General features: G+C 47.1%; 1 protein-coding gene across 1 annotated transcript in view; it reads left to right on the top strand.

Moving 5' to 3' along the window:
- The window catches only part of LOC119387287 (furin-like protease 1, isoforms 1/1-X/2), a gene marked incomplete in the record, with an annotated part of 197,772 nt that overhangs the window by 158,989 nt on the left and 20,295 nt on the right, over positions 1-18,488 (top strand). The window contains 9 exon segments of the mRNA XM_037654629.2: positions 4,171-4,299; positions 5,720-5,796; positions 9,147-9,235; positions 11,270-11,655; positions 13,972-14,072; positions 14,754-14,857; positions 15,506-15,623; positions 15,724-15,873; positions 17,117-17,256. Coding sequence (XP_037510557.1) covers positions 4,171-4,299; positions 5,720-5,796; positions 9,147-9,235; positions 11,270-11,655; positions 13,972-14,072; positions 14,754-14,857; positions 15,506-15,623; positions 15,724-15,873; positions 17,117-17,256 — 1,294 coding nt within the window.

Here is an 18,488-nt window from a genome sequence, read left to right as displayed (position 1 = left end):
TCAAAACTCTTCATTTTTATATTCCCTCTCGTTCTCTCTCACCCGCTACGGTGGTGTAGAGATCATGGTGCTCGTCTGCTGACCCGAAGGTCGTGGAAACCAATCCCGACCGCGGCGGCCGCATTTATATGGAATCGAAATGCTAGAGGCCGGAGTACTTAGATCTAGATGTACGTTAAAGAGCCCCAGATGGTCGACATTTCCGGTGCCCTCCACTGCGGCGCCCCTCATATCATATCATGGTATCGCGACTAAAAACCCCAACAATTATCTCTCTCTCTCTCTCGTTAAAATCCGTATCCGCTCTGCCTTCTCCTTTCTTTTTAATCCAACTTGCAACGCTCTTTTCAAGCGCCGATAAGAATAATATCTAACAAGTTATGTAACTTGCATGACGCGTACGAAACGCAGCTGCGTAAGTCGCTTCTTTGAAGTCGCTGCGGAGCGCGGCGCGTATAAAATTCAATCAATTCTTATTCTCCGAAGTCCTTGAATTTATGCCGTTCTCTCTCTCTCTCTCTCTCTCGAGTCTCCTTTCGTTTCCTTTACTGCACGAACCGTCCGTGCGGCGTGTTCTTTCTGGTCCACGCAGTGTATACACACAAGCGTTCGCGCTTGAACTTGGAAATTCCGCGTTTGCCGCCGCGGAATACTTCTATTACGCGAAGCGGCCGCGTTTTCCTCTGCCCTAACTTTCCTCCCATCGGCCTTTTTATGCAACTAAAGAAAGCGAAAGGTGAAAAAAGAAACAAAAAAACACCCTAACTGTAAGAACCGCAAAGAGAATCTCTAGCGTTCCGAAAGGAACTAGCCTGAGAGTGAGAAAGATATATCTGCGGACGATCACGATGTAAACAAGAACCGCAATGCCGTTTGGAAGTGAAATGGGATAGAGAGAGAGAGGGGGGGAAACGACGCAAGCGAAACGAATTCGACGTGCATTGCACGGTTTTGCGTGTGCACTGGCCAGCAGTAGGGTTTAGGAGAGGAGGGCGAGGTACTGCGCTTGTCTTGTGTGTGCGCGTCGTTATCGGAAGCGCGGAATAAGCAAGCCAAACAGGAATTGGCCGAAGGGAACGAGCTTGGGGGTGGGCAGTTGGCGGCGTTGGATGGTTTCGGGGGGGCTCGCTGCATGCCAATGTATCTTCTCGGTCGATGCCAATCGGAATTTCACTTTTTCTTGTTTCTCTTGGCATCCAGCGAGCGCGCGGGAAGCTAGCGGAGGTCTCCTAGCTCCCGCGTCCACTCGCCTACAATTTTCTTTCTCTGTCGCGACTTCCCGTCCTTCTGCGTTATATCACGCATACGCTTTACCTCTGCGCTCTGCTTCTTTTCCTGGGTCACGCACTCACTTCGCGTTTGTGGCTTTCCTTTTAACTTTGTTGTTTTTTTCTCTCTCTCTCTTCTTACTGCACCGTCCGGCGGACACGTGTACCGGATTCTCGGAGGTGGCCGCTGCGCGGAACGCGTGATATGTTTACCTGGTGCCAAAAAAAGAAAAATAAGAATAAAGGAAGCATCTCTCTTTCGCGGCGTGCACCAATGTCGAAGTCGATTTCGCGATACCCTACAGCCGCTACCGGACGAGCTGGATGGAAGGCGCGTGTTTTTTCATGCACATGTGCGCGGGCATCGCCGATGCCCCGCGCTTGCTCTTCCTTTTGTACGTATAGATGCGAGCATCTGCGAAGGATAAAGAAGCACAGAGGAATAAACGAGATTGGCGCGATTCGCAAGATGTTTTACCGCCCTTTTCCCTCGATCTTCCTTGGCGTCGCCCCCTTCCTCCATTCACTGCGCTTTCCCTAGCTTGGTATACGATCTGCAGCTGGCATCTCTGTTTTCTTCCTATCTGTCTCCTGGTTCGCCCTTCCGAGAACTGGTGGATGTCTCGTCTGATGAACCAAGACGTTCGGCTTATTTGTCCGCTGGCTCTCTATGCCTTTGCTCTCGCGTGGTATTGATCTTCCCGTTGTGTTCAGAGGCGTTACTACACGGGAAAAACCCGCGTTTCTTTTTTCTCTTTACGACTTAGAATTAAACAAACGAGAAAAGCAGATCATATAATCGGGGCGTCCTATAGCTGTTTCGTTCTGTACCGTTTTACACGCTGTTGCTACATCGCCGACTATAACCGAGCCCTATTCGATTGTAGGTTGGGCTTCGCCACGGCACTCCGAAGCTGTGCACGTTCCTCCGCAGTTTTCGCGGAACCGACTGGTGGCACGGTACGAAAGAAAGCAAAAGCCGATTATTGAGTTAGCCTTCTCGCCGAGAAATGAAGTTTGGGGGCGTAATTAATAATTGATCCCGCACAAATGTATGGAGCCCTGCATGCGTTTTCGGGTTATGTCGATTGCTTGGCCGTAACAGCGGCGCTGGGCTGTGCGCCGATTAATGAAAATTAGCTGCCCGACTTCTTTCTCTTTGTTTCATTCATTCGCAGCTGAATCTGCTTCTATTGGGCGAAAAGGAATCCGTAGTCTATGACGCCAGGTTTATTATAAAGAATGTCTTGTTATATAGGAAAGGCGGCGTATACTTTTTTTTTTTTTTTTTGAGGACTGGTTTGAGTGTTTCCCGTAAGCGACCGCTGTCATCGCTTACGCCTATCATTCACCTCAAGTCATACGAGACGTAATTTTACACATACTGTTTCAGATAAACATGTAGTCCATTGTCCCACTCCTCGACCAACTTGCACGTGTTCATTAAATCGTCCCTGGTAAAGCAACCGAGGCTGCCCAGATTCCAAGGAAATAGTGTTCCCTGCTTGAAACGTAGTTTGCCTCCTTTCACTCGCTTCATTAAAGGGCATTAGTGCTGGCGACTCCAAGCAATAGGGGCGCCCCGCCACGGTGGTATAGTGGTTATGCCGCTCGACTGCTGACCCGAAGGTCACGGGATCGAATCCCGGCCGCGGCGGCTGCAATTTCGATGGGGGCGAAAATGCTTGGGTCCCTTGTACTTACATTTAGATGCACGTTAAAGAACCTCAGGTGGTCGAAATTTCCGGAGCCCTCCACTACGACGTCTCTCATTATCATATCGTGGTTTTGGGACGTTAAACCCCGGATAATATTATTAAAGCAATAGGGACCCCAGGCTATCGCGTTATCTTGTGCTCTGCCTGGGGCACGAAAGAGCTTGGGGCCCCAACGGTTTGGGGGCTTCAGTACTAACGATCTCTTATTTCCGTCACCTTCGCTTAAGCACGAGTGTTTCGTCCAACTCAAAAGAATACGCTTGGTACATTTCACCTCCGCCTGAGCATTTCGCCTCCTAATTGTTGCTGCGTGCTGTCGCCTGTTTACACTGTATTTACATTAAAAATGCTGATGTGGCTCAGCGCGACCACAACGTTCTGCTGCTATAACACCGAATGTGTAGCCCGCAATTCCCGGCTGTTTTTTTCACAATAGCCAAAGCGTCAGGGCACTGACATTTCGGTACACATAAAAATGCAGTTTCATTTATCCGGATCACACTATACGGCGGTGAGGTGTATATGGCCTTGAGATTTTAGACATCTTATATTGGGTATAGTACATATTTTGCACCTTATTTAATGAAGTGCAATTTGCTGAACTTCGTATTCCCTTTTTCGGACGAGTAATGTCAAGTTAAGATGCTGAGCGAGAAACTCCCCGTGTCAGTTGGTCTGATATGTCGAGTGCGACAACTCTCTCTATGCGGACATGCTTAGTCTTGGCTAAGCTTGCCCGATGTCGCGGCAATGGCCATGTCCGATGGGCCTGCCGCGAATTCTGAGCCTACAGGCTAAGCATTCGCCTGCGAACCAAATGTGCAATATCGTGGTATACATACTGTCGCAAAGTAGGCATTTGTGCGAATTGGTATGGTTTAATTGTGGTGAAAAGGCTGCGCAAAGATTACGAATACCTAAGGAAAGGACCGCACAAATGTCGCCCGTTTTTTTCCCTTGGGAATTAGCAATTGTTACGCGGCCTTTTCAACGCATGATGTATTACCAGCGTTCGCGTGCGAAGCAAACGCACGATATGTGATGGAGTACCCTATCGGGCATTTGCTTCGCACGCGAGTGTACTACCTCACTCAAGTATGTGCTGCGCCTGCAGTGAGCTGTCCCGCTTTATCTCAGTCCCTGCTTCTTCTTCCTTCTTTAATTTTTTTTCTTTGCCTGCGCAGAACCGTGGCAAGTCGTTGGACATGAACGTGCAGAACGTGTGGAAGAAAAACATCACGGGGCGCGGCGTGGTGGTTACGATTTTGGACGATGGCCTCGAGAAGGACCACCCGGACTTAGTCGAGAACTACGTGAGTACAATTGGTGGCGCTGCTTTTCCGGGCCATTCAGAGATGCCCTATCATTTATGTTCATGTACGAGAGCTTATTTAGGCGTACCCCACGGCTCTTTGTCCTACCCTAACTTCATGCATACTTTTAGCGCTATATAGTTAGTAGAGTTGTGCGAATACTCGAGTTTCGAACTCCAATCGAATAATACCTAATCGAATAATTCGATTCGACTTTCGAATAGCTAGTATTCGAAGCTTCGAATAATTGAACATGACGATTATCTAAAATGCGACAAAGGCCAAAGGTGCAACTTGGTTAGGTTGGAGTGGCTAAAACTAACCTCATTACAGTAGGCCTTTCGTTAAAACTTTCACCGATATGCTGGTTCAAAGCGAGCGCATGTTTATTTTATAGGAGATTATGCCATTTACGCACGTCAAAAAAAAAAAAAAACCCCACGAGAAAACTTTCTCAAGCCCTTCACAACTTCGCTTCCGAAACGAAGGCACGGACTTCTTGCGTAGTGCGGTCGCGTATGCCGCAAGCGCCGGAAAACGTCCCGACTTTGGGCCGCGAAACCCTCTGCGATTGGCTTGGCATGTGAAAATTTGATCACGCTGTGCAGTCGCCACTGCCGCAACGCACCACTCGTTCAGAAACCCCCATCGTTCCGGCGCGCAGTTAAAACGCTGCTGTGAACGGGCGGCCGAAGATTTTTGCGCTGCATGGAGCACTCACGACGATGAAGCACAACATAACATTACGGTTGTTCTTTCTTTCAATTTTAAATAAAATCCTTTGTATTCGATATTCGACATTTTTGGCCACTATTCGGCACTATTCGATTCGAGATGAAATTTCACTATTCGCACACCCCTACTAGTTAGCTCTGCCTTGTGTATGCTAGATGATGGTAAGTGTTGACTATTGTTGTCTAATATAGGCTATGCGCTTTTATAACACCAACATTGTATTCACTCAATCGAATTAAATGATTGAATTTGCCCTGCTGTTTTTTTCTTTTTTTGTCTTCGCGTTACGCGGCTTCGATGGGGGTAAGGATTAACAGATGTTTACAATTTTTAAAAACGTTTTCATATAAACGATTTAGCAACATGTGGTTTACTTTAAGGTAGAGAAAACTTCCGAGAATCTACTTTCGCAGTGATCTTTCGGACTGCACATGTAGTCAGCTCGCGCGCTGGTTGGGCGTTCTGCGCTGTGCTTCTCGCGAAGAACACGGAAGTTGTGACATCATCAAGCTCGTAGTCGCATCTATTTACAATAGCCCTGAGTCGTTCCTTTTACTGTTAGTACTATCAATCAATCTTTGGGTGACTTCACACGGGGAATGCCTTTCCCCCATCCGACGTTAGCTGTCGATATATTCGTGTGTGTTTCTCCAACTTGAAAACACACGTGGCGGCTCGTTTCCAGGATCCCCAAGCCAGCTGGGACATGAACAACCACGATCCTGATCCTCAGCCGAGATACGACCTGGTCGACTCGAACCGGTGAGTGCATTCTTTCACGTGCCCACTGCGGGAGCTCGCCGCTCTGTGGTCGACGTCCATCATCTCCTGACCCTCCTCCCTCTCGTTTTCTTTTTTTTTTTTTCTAGTTAACATCGCGGATGTATTTCCTGCGCGGCCTTCCGACCTCGCCTCTCGTTTGGGGGTTTCGCTTGCGCCTGATCTGGCGAACCGCCGTCCCGCGCGGCTCGTTCGTGTATTCTGCTTACGCGTACCCCTACTCTCTCTCCCCCTCCCCCTCGCGCCCCCTGTCTACCGCGTGCCTGGAGAGGCCACGTAAATTGTTTGCGCTTTCGCCTTCGTCGGTGGTCACGTCATGACGTTCGTGGGGCAGCCAATAACATTTCTTGTTCTGTTTTTTCTTCTTTTATTTTTTTTTTTTTGTCGCGCATATGTCTCTGTCACGTTTTTGCTGCTTTAAATTCTTAGCTGAGACTGCAGCTTAGCTTTTTACTACGTTGGGCGATGAAATCTCGGAATGTAGAATGTCTTGAAAGCGTTTGATAGCGGAACGCCGAAGTGCCTAACGCGAATATATAATGAAATTGCTGCCGGATACGTACGTCGCCGATGTTGTGATATAGATCTTGGTCGTATTGGTTCAATGCGAGTAGCAGTAGTAGTACATACATGGTTGTTGACAAGAGGCACGACCTCGAGACCGGAGAGGAGGGAGTAAAATATCGCAGTGGCCAATCGGTGCACGTCTTAGTGGTCCTGTCCAATCTGCCTCCAGGATCGTCGGAATGGAGGATGCGGTGCGAGGACTAGAGGCTGATCCCAACACAGGTGGCAAAGCGGTATCCAACTATGGCGGTCGTTTAGTAATGTTTGATTAGGTATTGCTGTTGCTTCTAAAAAATGTGCGCTGTAGAAGCTCTAGTCGTGAGCTTGTTTTTCGTGTCAATTCGCAGTTTCGTGAAACCGTTTCTCTGATCTCGTTACGCGAAGTATTAACGACGCAGAAAATTCAGTGTTGGGCTCCCGATTTTTGGAGTTCTGCGAGTTGCACATTGACGCGCCTGCTGTACTGCTTTAAAGAGTGGTTATAATAGGGACTTTTAGCTTGTACGTATACTATTTTAGAGCGATAGCGCTCTCCTCCTCCCTGTACAGAACCAGAAAACGACTTTGTGCGCGCGTGTGACGCTGCAGCTCAGGCAACGTCAGTTTCTTCCCACGCGCACGTGTGTCGTCATCGCAGTGGACATGCGCAGTGTCGGTACGTTCTCCTCTCACGCGCACCCCTCTCCGTCGGTGGGCGAGAGCCCGCGAGCCGGAGTGCGCGCGCGCCTCGAGACCTCAACTCCATTCAAGTGACTTCCGCGCCGGCAGTACGACGAGAAATGGGGACAGCGTGCCGCTGCCTGCCGCGCGGGGACGCCGACGCGCGGGATACCGCCACGGCGTGCTTTCCGCGGTAGTTGTTCAATCGCTCGACGAGCTTCGTTTAACCGCGTTCGACCACGACATTTTTCTTTTTTTTTCTGGGTCCACTCGCTGTTGGAGGAGTGCGAAGAAATTGAACTGTCCTTTCACAGTGCCGCTAGGAAACGAGGCTCACTATCAACAGATGGGGTGCCTGAATGTTCTGCTTCTCGCCATCGCTAGCGGTGATAAGGGACAGCAAGCAGGCGCCCTATCAGCTCTACATAGTGCCGGCGTTTCTTTCCGGTATTTTCGCATACCGGCGCCGCAGGAAACGTGCTACGTTCGCGTGAAGAGTCTCGCCTCTACTCCCTCTCCCTTTTATTGCGATAGCAATTATATGGACAGTCTCGGCTGGTTTTTGCCGTCGCCGCCGTCGTGCTGCGTATATGTACAAGTATATATATATATATATGTCCCAAAGAAAAATAATTCCGAAAAAAGCTTCCGAAGCGTGGAATCGAACCAGCGACCTCTCAGTCCGCAGCGCGTGGCGCTAAGCACTACGCCACCAAAGGCAGATCCTTCAGGTAGTTAACGGCGAGCGTTATATACACACCCTTTACTGCAGTACTCGGAGATGGCAGGCGCTTATAAGCGTTTCTTCATTACCAGCGAGATGGCGCGAGGAGCGCGACCGGCATAGAGTGCCTCGATCAAGGCACCCTAGACGGGCACACTTAAAGATTTGCGCAGGGAGAACCTTGCGCTTCCGCTGTCTGCTTGCGCGGTAGTAGTTGCCGGGTAACACCGTTGCTCTTCGCCCTACAGGGCGTGGTCGCTATCGTGCGCTTATCTCGAGGAAAGAACGGGGCGGGCGGGGAAGGTGGAGCGGGGGGTTGTATGTCTTGTGCTTTCCCCGCGATGTCCGCTCTGAAGTCACTGAGCGTACGAAGGTCACTTCGCTCGCTGCAGCGGCCGCGTTTGCGAAAGGAGCTCGCTGTTCAAACAGAAATAAGCAACAATTGTGACAGTTATTTCGCGCTCGTCCTGTGTGTACCTATTCGTTCGTTTCGTGCGTCCTGCTTTATGTTTTAGCAGCGCGCTTCAAGTGTCGAGCTGTGACGCATGATAGTTCGCGCTCGTCCTGTGTGTGTTCTTTTCGTGCGTCCTTTGCGCTTGAGCGACGCGCGGGAAATTTCGAGCTGCTTTCCGTTCTTCGCGTTGCATTCCAATTTGTTGCTATCGCATTCATTGCTTCGCCGTTGCGGCGAAACTGTGACTTTCTTTTCCCCCGCTTCCTTTTATTTCTTATTGCGTGCATGGCGCATTTCCAGCGACAGTATCGCTCGTTCCACGTTGGATGGTTACCCGAAGTCACTTGCCATGGTTGGTGACATTACAAAAGGTGTGCATCTTGAGCGAGCGATATATTTGTGCGTATGGAATTTAGGCAGACTCACGAGAAACGCGGCTCATCGACTCAAAAAGGAGTGCGGCTCTACGTTTTAAATTTCGACCCCTTTCTCACAATTTCATGATCAATGTGCGACACGGTCGCCAGCATGGTCGGCGCCCCTTCTTGTTCGCAATCGCCGAACCTTATGGGCCCATTAATTGTGACAAGTCCGATCACGTTACATGCTACGTGCCTCAAAATCTTCGAAGTGCGTGCACTGCTACGATAACATTCGTCAATATGGCTTCTCCGCAATGAGGGTCTTCATAAGGAGAAGCCTACCTCAGTGAGTACATTTGTATATGTCGAGAGCCAATAAGTACACTGTGCGTGCGTATGTTGATGTTGTTGTATTTGCTATTGTCTTGGGAAAGGTATAAGCTTTAGTTATTCGTTTCCCCGATGTCAGAGGGGGAGGGAGAGAGAGAACCAATATTTTCTGTAAACAACTTTTATGGTAGAAGCGAATTCATTCTTTGCCGTGTTTCCTTTTTCTTCGATGCAGGCACGGTACGCGCTGCGCGGGTGAAGTGGCGGCCGTGAAGAACAATTCAATATGTGCGGTTGGCGTGGCTTTCGGTGCGGGCATCGGAGGTACGTATACCTTACCTGTTCCATGTCACTCAGATGCATTCTACACATTTCCGCTTAAGTGTATAGAGCGTGTATGATATCGGGCAAGTACGCTTTGCTTTTGCATGTCCAGGCCATAAAAACCACAGCAAGAAGGTGCAGTGAGCTAATAATAAGCAGGGCTTGTGACTTGCCCCTTCTTTCAGGGAAATTAGGCTAAACTGGTGAGCTGTACGCCAGTGTTTCTTTGGCTCAGAAGGTGATGTTCTTGCTGAGGAAGCTGCAACCTCAATTGAATTTCTTTTCTAAAATTCTTTCACACACAAATGGCATGTGCAATGGTTCTGAAAAAAAAGGGGAGGGGGGGGGAGGCGTTATGAATGCCTTATATGACAATATGACATCGTTTTCTATCAAGCCCCGATTCCTCCATGGCCAGGTGGGAGGCGGCCATCCGCAGCCCGCTCCTGGCCGACCAGCTTTGGGCTGTCCAGCAGGCCCGCGAAGCGGCCGATAGGCTTGGCCTGACCAGGGTTGCCAATGGTGGCTACTTTTCGCCAAATTGGCGAATTTGAGAGGCCCGTGGCGACCTAAAATTATGAATGGCGACATGGCGAATTTTTGGCGATTTTCAGCTTAGGTCTCCACTGAGTTATGCATCCTAAGCTCAGTGCCTTCCCAACGAATGAGCGGCACTATTCTCTGTATTTTTCTGGATTTTTGAGGTGCACATTACGCACCGTTCCGTATGTCCGTCCTGTAACTACTGTGTATCTCCTCAATTCATCTAGATGCTTCTAACTCAATTCATCTAGATTCATCTAGATGCTTCAGAGCTTCGCTAAAGTTTCGCTTCTGAAGGGGCTAGATGACGGGTAGGTCGTGTGTTCCGGCCATTTGTACCGCCAAAGCTCCAACTATTCTGAATAGCTTGGCGACCTATTCACCGCTGCAGTATCCCCTAATCGAGCTCGTATAACGAAGATGGGCGGATACGCGGTGTTCGTGCAATAAAAAATTATTTATTCAGGCATTTTCTACTGTTCTCGGACGTGTGCAATGAAAACAATTGCTATATAACATTTTACAATGTCTACCTGTTCAATTACAACGCACTGGATTGATGCGGGTAGATATAAGTGATTATATATGGAAGGGACAGTGGCGTCCGGTATCATATTAGTTCACACTGAAAGGCATAAGACTCACTAATGAACGATACCTGTAAGAATTCTGTCTTACTACTTTCAATTAACTTGTTAATCCTTTTTTTTTTTTTCATATGAGGGGATGTAAAGCTGTCTACAAACAACGCCTTCACGGCTTTCGCCTAAGGTTTACCACACTTTTACCTTGGAAACGAGCGGACAGTGATGGAAGGATATCATGAGCGTTTTATCCTTTCATACTTGCGCCTCCGCGCACATCTTGCGGCTAGTCGGAGAACCAGGTGCACCAAGCACTCCCATGGTGAAGGGGCGATGCGCCTGGCATTGAGAAATGTCAATATACTTTAAGGGCTTTGAATGGCACTGTATTCTACGGGGCTATACATCAGTGCAAATTCTTATTACTAGCATCTGCCGCACATATCTAGAATGGCGACTTTTTTGGCGAAATTCGTAAAAAAATGGCGACTTTTGGCGACTTTCTGCTCGTCGTTTGGCGACATTTACTCGAAAGTCAGTGGCAACCCTGGGCCTGACGGTCCCGACGTGGGAGTCGCCCACTGCGCGCTAGGGCGCATCCCGCAGGACCTCATTAAAGTTATTTCAATCAATCAATCAATAAGTGACCATTGCTGCTGCCGGTACAAGTAAACCAATATATATTCGAAAAGTAACCGCTTACTTGTATTACTACTACTAGTGTTATCCGTCAGCGTCACCCCTGAACGGATGACAAATTCGGAATGCCTCTGTTTTTCTTTCTTTTTTTTCTTTTGAAGCACTGATCGGACATAACTTTTATTTTATTTTTTACTTTTGCGACACCACTTGCATCACGCAATCACGCCTTAATTTTTTTTTTTTTCTGCGCTTTCTCCCTGCGAAGGCGTGCGCATGCTGGACGGAGACGTGACTGACGTAGTGGAGGCGCGATCGTTGGCGCTGAACAACCAGCACATCGACGTGTACAGCGCCTCGTGGGGTCCCGACGACGACGGCAAGACGGTGGACGGGCCGGGCGAGCTGGCCACGCGGGCGTTTCGCGAGGGCATCGAGCGCGGCCGCGGCGGCCTCGGCTCCATCTTCGTGTGGGCCTCTGGCAATGGGGGCCGCGAGCGCGACAACTGCAACTGCGACGGCTACACCAACGCCATCTGGACGCTGTCCATCAGCAGCGCCACCGAAAATGGCCTGGTGCCCTGGTACAGCGAGGCCTGCTCTTCCACCCTTGCCACCACCTACAGCTCGGGATCGACGGGCGAGAGGCAAATCGTGAGTACGCCAATGGCTTGATGGTTGAAGAATCGCGAATAAGGTACAACGATCGGAAGAATAACTGAAGCTTTTTTTAACGTTTTGGGGCTTGACAGTGTTCCTTTTTCTGCACTGTGTTGTGACCTTTGAAGACTGTAGTGGAGAGATATTGCAGAAGCTCATTTTCTAGCGCGTTCGCGCCGTCGCCGTGCTGTCCCGCAGTTAGGTGGCGCGAGCGCCGAACCTGCGTGGTGGTTTATAGGAGCTCAGGAAGTGCAGAAGCTGTTGGTTTGCAAAGGAATGGAAACACAGTGTATGCACAATCAGTGCCCCAGGTATTAAAGGGGTCATTAAGCACCCCGTGGGCTTGTTGAAAAAACACATCCTGCGGAAAGCTGACACGGCTATGAACTGCTCTGCCAAATATTACAGTCGTGCGTGCCGTGTAAAGGCCACAAGCAGAGCGCGAAGTTGCAGTTTCCTCAGGCGCCCTCTTTTCAAACAGAGGCCGGTTCTCATACTCGTCGGTGGGCGGGGCGTCTGCACACTGATGTCTCGGATCTGCCAGTTTACGTCGCAAGAGACATAGCTTGCTTATTGGCCGATAGCCGGATGAGATGCGCTTCTTGCCACGGGGTGCCGCCACTTGCCCGCGCCGTACTCCTCAGTCTGCTAACTTTACACGGTAGCCGCACTCGCGCATATCGAATCACAGCGGGAGAGCGATCGCGTTTCATGACACGCGCTGGCGTAACTTCTTACCCCCGTGCCATCCCTCCCTGTCTAGCTTCCAGTGCGCTCGTCGGCACGAGAAAAGAGAGAAAGCGCTGAGAGCGTGCGCCAAACCCCCGTAACTCCGCTCATTCTTGACGGATTCGAGAAATTTTTGCGGGAATCGATTCGGGAGGCAGTAAACTCCAATACTGAGGTCATTAGATCATTACTTGGAAAAGTGGTTCATGACCCCTTTAAGTCAGCTCGCTAGCAAAGACAGGACAGCATTCTGCCTTCCACTGCTAGCATCAGCATCGTGCATGTGTATACTGTAATCACACTAGTGTTCCCAGTGAGCTGATGCTCTGTGTATACGCTGGTATAATACATAATATTTCTAATATGGCAAATATTTCACCATATAATCGCCAACCACATCACTACCACATCATGCACCATTAGGTGCACCGCTTCCAGTTTTGATGCTCCTCCTTGTGGCACCATTGTGAGACACCTGGTAGCATGGCAAGGAGTTTTCTTTGGCCCAGCAGCAGTGCATTAAATGCTGGATCACACCAGCTTGTTGCACCCTAGTATGTACTAATTGGTACACAGGGTTAGGAGGCACTGCACAACACTAAGCCCTCATGTAAAGGCAGTCTCTGCAAAATTTTTTTTGTGCCATTAAGAGCAACTGTTTGCCACATCCACTATGAAGAAGCTGCTTGTTCGTTTATTTATTTGTTTGTGTATTTATTTGTTTATTTATTTATCTATTTATTTGCATGACATAAACATTCAGTAACACAGTTTTGAATCTAACTGGATCCAGCTCATTGAAGTAGTTCTCTCTTGTGGTGTTTTATTCAAGCTTTCTTTTTTTGCACATACGTTTACCAGCACCGTTCAGAAGACTTAGTGCACCTTGAATCACTCACACTGATGGCTTAGTAGATATGGTGTCATGGTGCTCTAGCATAAGTGTGTGGCTTCATCTTTTCTTTGCCACGGTAACCGCATTTCACTGAACGTAAAGTGCAAAGATAACTGTTTACTTAGGTTTAGGTGCATGTTAAGAAACTTAGAATGGTAAAAATTAATCCAGAGGCCCCCACTAGAGGATACCTCATGATCATACCGTGGTCTTGGAACATGAACCCCCAGAATTTAATTTGTAACATGAATCGTAAGTTGGCAGTTTGTACATTCTGTTTGAATAACTAGCTGTTCCCCTAGCTCCGTAAACGTACGTCACTTGTCTACTCAATACTTCACATTTGACTTGTACAAAGGGTGTTCATGTTATTAGTAGCATAAGTAGGCATACACGATAGACATTGGTCTCTCATTTTAGTGGAATGTAATAATACTTTATGGTAGAATGGTGCAGGAAATAACTAGCCCACCTAAGAACCTTTGTAATACTACTGCTCTGTTATAGATATAAGTTGCCGTGGAGTTAGAGAGGTTGAGGTTAAATGAAAGTTGTGTTCTATATGACGCTGTGGCATACTGCAAGGACATCATAACAAAAAAACGAAGGCAGCATTTATGGTAATGTTTGGTAATGTTGAATTCCAGCCTTAATGCTCCTGCTCTTCTTTTAAACCCTCTATCTAGATCACGACTGACTTGCATCACGGTTGCACCTCCACTCACACGGGAACGTCTGCATCAGCTCCTTTAGCGGCTGGCATTTGTGCACTCGCACTTGAAGCCAAGTAAGTAACCACTATCATGCCTGCCTGCTCTCCTGATTGTAAGGGCATGGTCATAAATCTCCCGAAAAACGGCCCTCGCTTCCCCACGAAAGTTTACGAAGGACAGTGGTTCTAAGCCTCCAGCCTTCTCTCTACCATGCAAGCCACAGTAGTTAGTTGTAGTTTGTGTAAACTGTTATTGTGTTACAGCAATAAAATTTTGAAGGAAAGTATTGCAAAAGTAATCAATTACATTTTAAAGGAAGTAATTGTAATTGTAATCAGTTACTTACTTTCTGTAACATGTACAAGTCTGCACAGGACGCGGCATATTTTGTTCCTTACCCACGCACAACCCACTTGTGCGTGTCTCGTATAATTATGAGTATTAGTACGATCACTGACATCTAAAATGTTTACTGGCAATCATACTGAGCTGGCTATGACATTACTGCGGCCCTGAGAAACAATAAATAAAAGTGTGCACCAGTTTTCTTTTTTCACAGACAGTCACTTCAGTTTGGCCCTGTTTGAGTTGTAAGAGACTCCTGATATACGTAATACTCGTAGTATTAGATCGTGGCTCCACTTCCTAATATTTTAATGCACTTACACAGAGCCACATCATTGCATATGACTTCATCTTCCGAAAGCATGTTGTTGAATCTGATCTTTGGCATTCTGGCACTGTTTTTTTCTTAGTCGCCGACTCACATGGAGAGACATGCAACACATAGTTGTTCGGACTGCTAAGCCCACCAACCTGCACACAAGTGATTGGCAGAAAAACGGCGTTGGACGCAACGGTAAGAGCACACTACAGAATATTTTTTCTTCCTTCTTTTTTCTTTTTTTGTTACAGTGTAAATGGAGGTTATGCATAGTATTGTGCTTTTGTGCCATTTAATTTCTTTTTACTGATGGTCATTTCGTTAGTCATATCACTATTTTGCTTTCCTTCTTACTACTACTCTGTTCGTTTTTCATATGCATTCACACTAATTAGTCCTCAGTCTTGCTGCTGATGGGCTAGCTGTAGTAAAGCAGAGAAACACTTGTTACAGCAGTACTTAAGATTCTTGAAGCTTTACTGTATAAATTTAACCGTTCAGGCATGAGTCAGCTTAAGCATGTTGGTAGTATGTAAGAGCACACAATGGGTACAGTGGGCTTTTCTTGCACAAGAGAAGCAAATGCAAACACCTCTGTGCTTGTCTTCTTCTTTCAATATGTCTGTCCTCCGCATCACTCCCATTATTGTGGAGGATGTGGAGGAGCACTCCTTGCACATTGCAGTCCTGTCACAAGCAAATCGATTTGATTGATTGATTGATTGATTGATTGATTGATTGATTGATTGATTGATTGATTGATTGATTGATTGAGACATTAAAACTCCTTGATAGTATGAAAGAGTAAAAATGTTATCATTCTTCCTTCATGACATTCAACAGTGAGCCACTCGTTTGGATATGGCCTGATGGATGCGGATGCCATGGTGGCTTTAGCCAAGAGGTGGACAACTGTGCCACAGCAGAAGACTTGCATGGTCAGAGCCCAGCCCATGGACAAGTGAGTGACACCAGTTCATGCCATTGATTACTGACAGTGTAAATTAACACGTCTATGCTTCAGCCGTGCTTAAAACTCTATTTTTGCTACATTCATGCAGGTATATATCGCCCAAGAGTCACGTAGAGCTAAAACTGAATGTGAACTGCGAAAACGTCCGCTTTCTGGAGCATGTTCAAGCGAAGGTCACGTTGTCTGCAACACGGAGGGGTGACCTGCACATTTACCTCACCTCGCCTGCGGGAACAAGGTAGTGAACCTCCATGTCTCGCTCACAGCGTGCCCACTTCAAGAAGCTTTTCTTGATAAGCATTGTCACTTTGTGCTTTCGCAAGAATCGTAATCATGCCTGCCTGACAGAGGTCGACGTTCGGCCTTGTTCGTGAAATATGGTAACAAATTTTAAGCGCTGAAACGAGGCAAGGATGAACGAGGACACAACATGTGCACCAACTTTCAGCAAATGGGTTACTTAAACTGAGGCACACATTAATACATTGATTATGCCTCTAACGCTGTAACAAAATGCCGTGCGCAAAGATGCGGTTTTTGCCTTTGACACTATATACAGTAGTACACAGCTACTCATTAAACCGCATACTATAATGCGCTGAAAAATGAGTTCTTCCTTTGACAAAGAGAGGGACAGAGTGCTGACATGCTCAATGCCTGAATTTTCAATTCTTGTGGCTTCCATTTATCAGTCTGGTTAGTTCATCTCTATTAGTTTGTAAAACCACTTTCTTTTGAGACAACGGTTCACACCTGCACAAGCTGCAGAGGGAGGCCAGCCACCTGTCGTAGCCCTTTCCGACGAGTGTAGCTTTCTCTTAATCAGGCTTTCACGCAGTGACTCGTCTTCGTCACTTTCTGTTTGCCACAGGAGGTTTGTAAAATACAGGGAAGGTGCTGTCTACCATGATGCTGCCTACCCTGCATTTCGCAAACCTTCCCAGCCCACCTATTCATCCTAGAAGGATGGATAGGTAGGCTCTTTGGTATCACATTTTCGTGGTGAATTTAGAGTTCAGGAAAGATGAGAGACTACACCCAACACGAGTGCTCATGTTGTGTGCAACTCTCTTCATAGTCTTTCCTGCACTCTAAATCCACTAAAAAAACCTCTTTCAAGCTCCCAGTTCTGCAGTTTGTCTGTTAATGTAGTGATGACAATGAACATTTAGAATACTCTTTTCCAGTTTGTACACACACTATATAATGCATGCAGGTATGTGCATGCACACACTTGCACACACTTTTTTTCTTGTTCACTCGTAATGCAATACGGCACCTTGCAGCAGGGGGCATTTTTTCCCCCCTCACACTGACATGCTTTGTCACCTCCCACTGGGTTTTTTTTTTCCTCCATTTCCTGCACATAACTCGTATCTGCATGATTCAGCACACAGAACCATGCAAGAGTCTTGAAAGTTCTTCATCCTTCCCTGCGCGCTCTAATATGCATTCCTATATTGTGGCTTCTGCCATTGCAGGTCGACCCTCTTAGCCCAGAGGCCTCTTGACAATTCTCGGTCGGGCTTCCAAGCCTGGCCTTTCATGAGTGTCCACACATGGGGCGAAAGCCCCAATGGGCGTTGGAAGCTTGAAGTGCACAACGATGGACGATACTTTGGTAAGCTATCTGAAAGATGGTCATTGCTAGCTTCGTCGAAGTAAATGGTCTGCTCACCAAAGTAAACTTAAAACCATGATTCTGACATGTTGGGATCTTTGTGGAACATCGGTTCACTGTAGTCGGGGCGCTCAAAAACTTCATGTCAAAACCTCAATTTAATTTTTAAGTTTGCAGGTGTAGCTTTTATTTAAGCTGTTCCTTTCTCGCCGGATTCTCATTTAGCGAGTGCTCACCCCCTTTTTGCATTAACTTTGCATGCAGTGAACATCTGCTATGGTTTATAATTGAATTATTGTGCTCTCTACAGAAAGAACTCAATGTAGAAAACAGCTCACTTTGGCACTCACTAAGCACGTCAGCGTCTATATTAGTGTCCTACATGTCTACATTGGTGTCCTACATGTCTATATTGGTGTCCTACACCAGAAATTCATTCCTTTAGAGTGACTGTTGGAGTGACATCGGGGGTTATACATGTACTACAGGAAGTCCACAGATTGTGCTGGGAGTGTCACAGGATTTACTCTGCTTGGCTAGCATAGTATTTACTCAGTTGTAACGCAACCACTATTGTAACGCGAGGGGTGACTTTCCAGGGAGAAAAAAATAAAACTAAAATAAAAGAATTGTGTGCATCATTGCACTTTTTAGACAACTTGAATTTTGGTATTTGATTGTAATGCGAGGGTCGACTTCAGGGAGCGAAAATGTGGGAAGAAACGCTCGTTACATTACATTCGAGTAAATACGGTAATTTGCACTGTCACTTAGGTATGTACTCTGCCATTGTCTTTACATTTGTGCCATTTCTTGGTGCTATTCTTGTTCACTTTTCAAATACTGTTTTTGCCAAAGTGAACATTAAAGGTCTCTTGTTCGTTCTGGTACAGCTGTTTAATGTGGTGCCATAAACTTTTAGTCCGTACTTAAGCGAATGACTTTATCAGGCATGTTACAGTAGACGCTTCTGTTGAAGTGTAGTCAATGCTTATTAAGTAGATTACTATGTAGGACATATTACAATAAGAAATGTATATAATGTAAATGTTATTTTATGTGCCAAAACAACAATATGATCATGAGCCTCACCATAGTGGGGAAGTCCAGATTAATTTTGACCACGTAAGGTTTCGTTAAGGCGGGGGTACCACTGCAGTGTAGTTTCATTCTGAACCACCAGAAGACGCCACCAAGTCACGTTTGGAAAAAAGAGAGGAAAATGCGCTCTT

The sequence above is a fragment of the Rhipicephalus sanguineus genome, chromosome 3 (genome assembly GCF_013339695.2).
Source record: "Rhipicephalus sanguineus isolate Rsan-2018 chromosome 3, BIME_Rsan_1.4, whole genome shotgun sequence".
Classification (NCBI taxonomy): Eukaryota; Metazoa; Arthropoda; class Arachnida; order Ixodida; family Ixodidae; genus Rhipicephalus; species Rhipicephalus sanguineus.
This window is presented reverse-complemented; position numbering and strand designations above follow the sequence as displayed.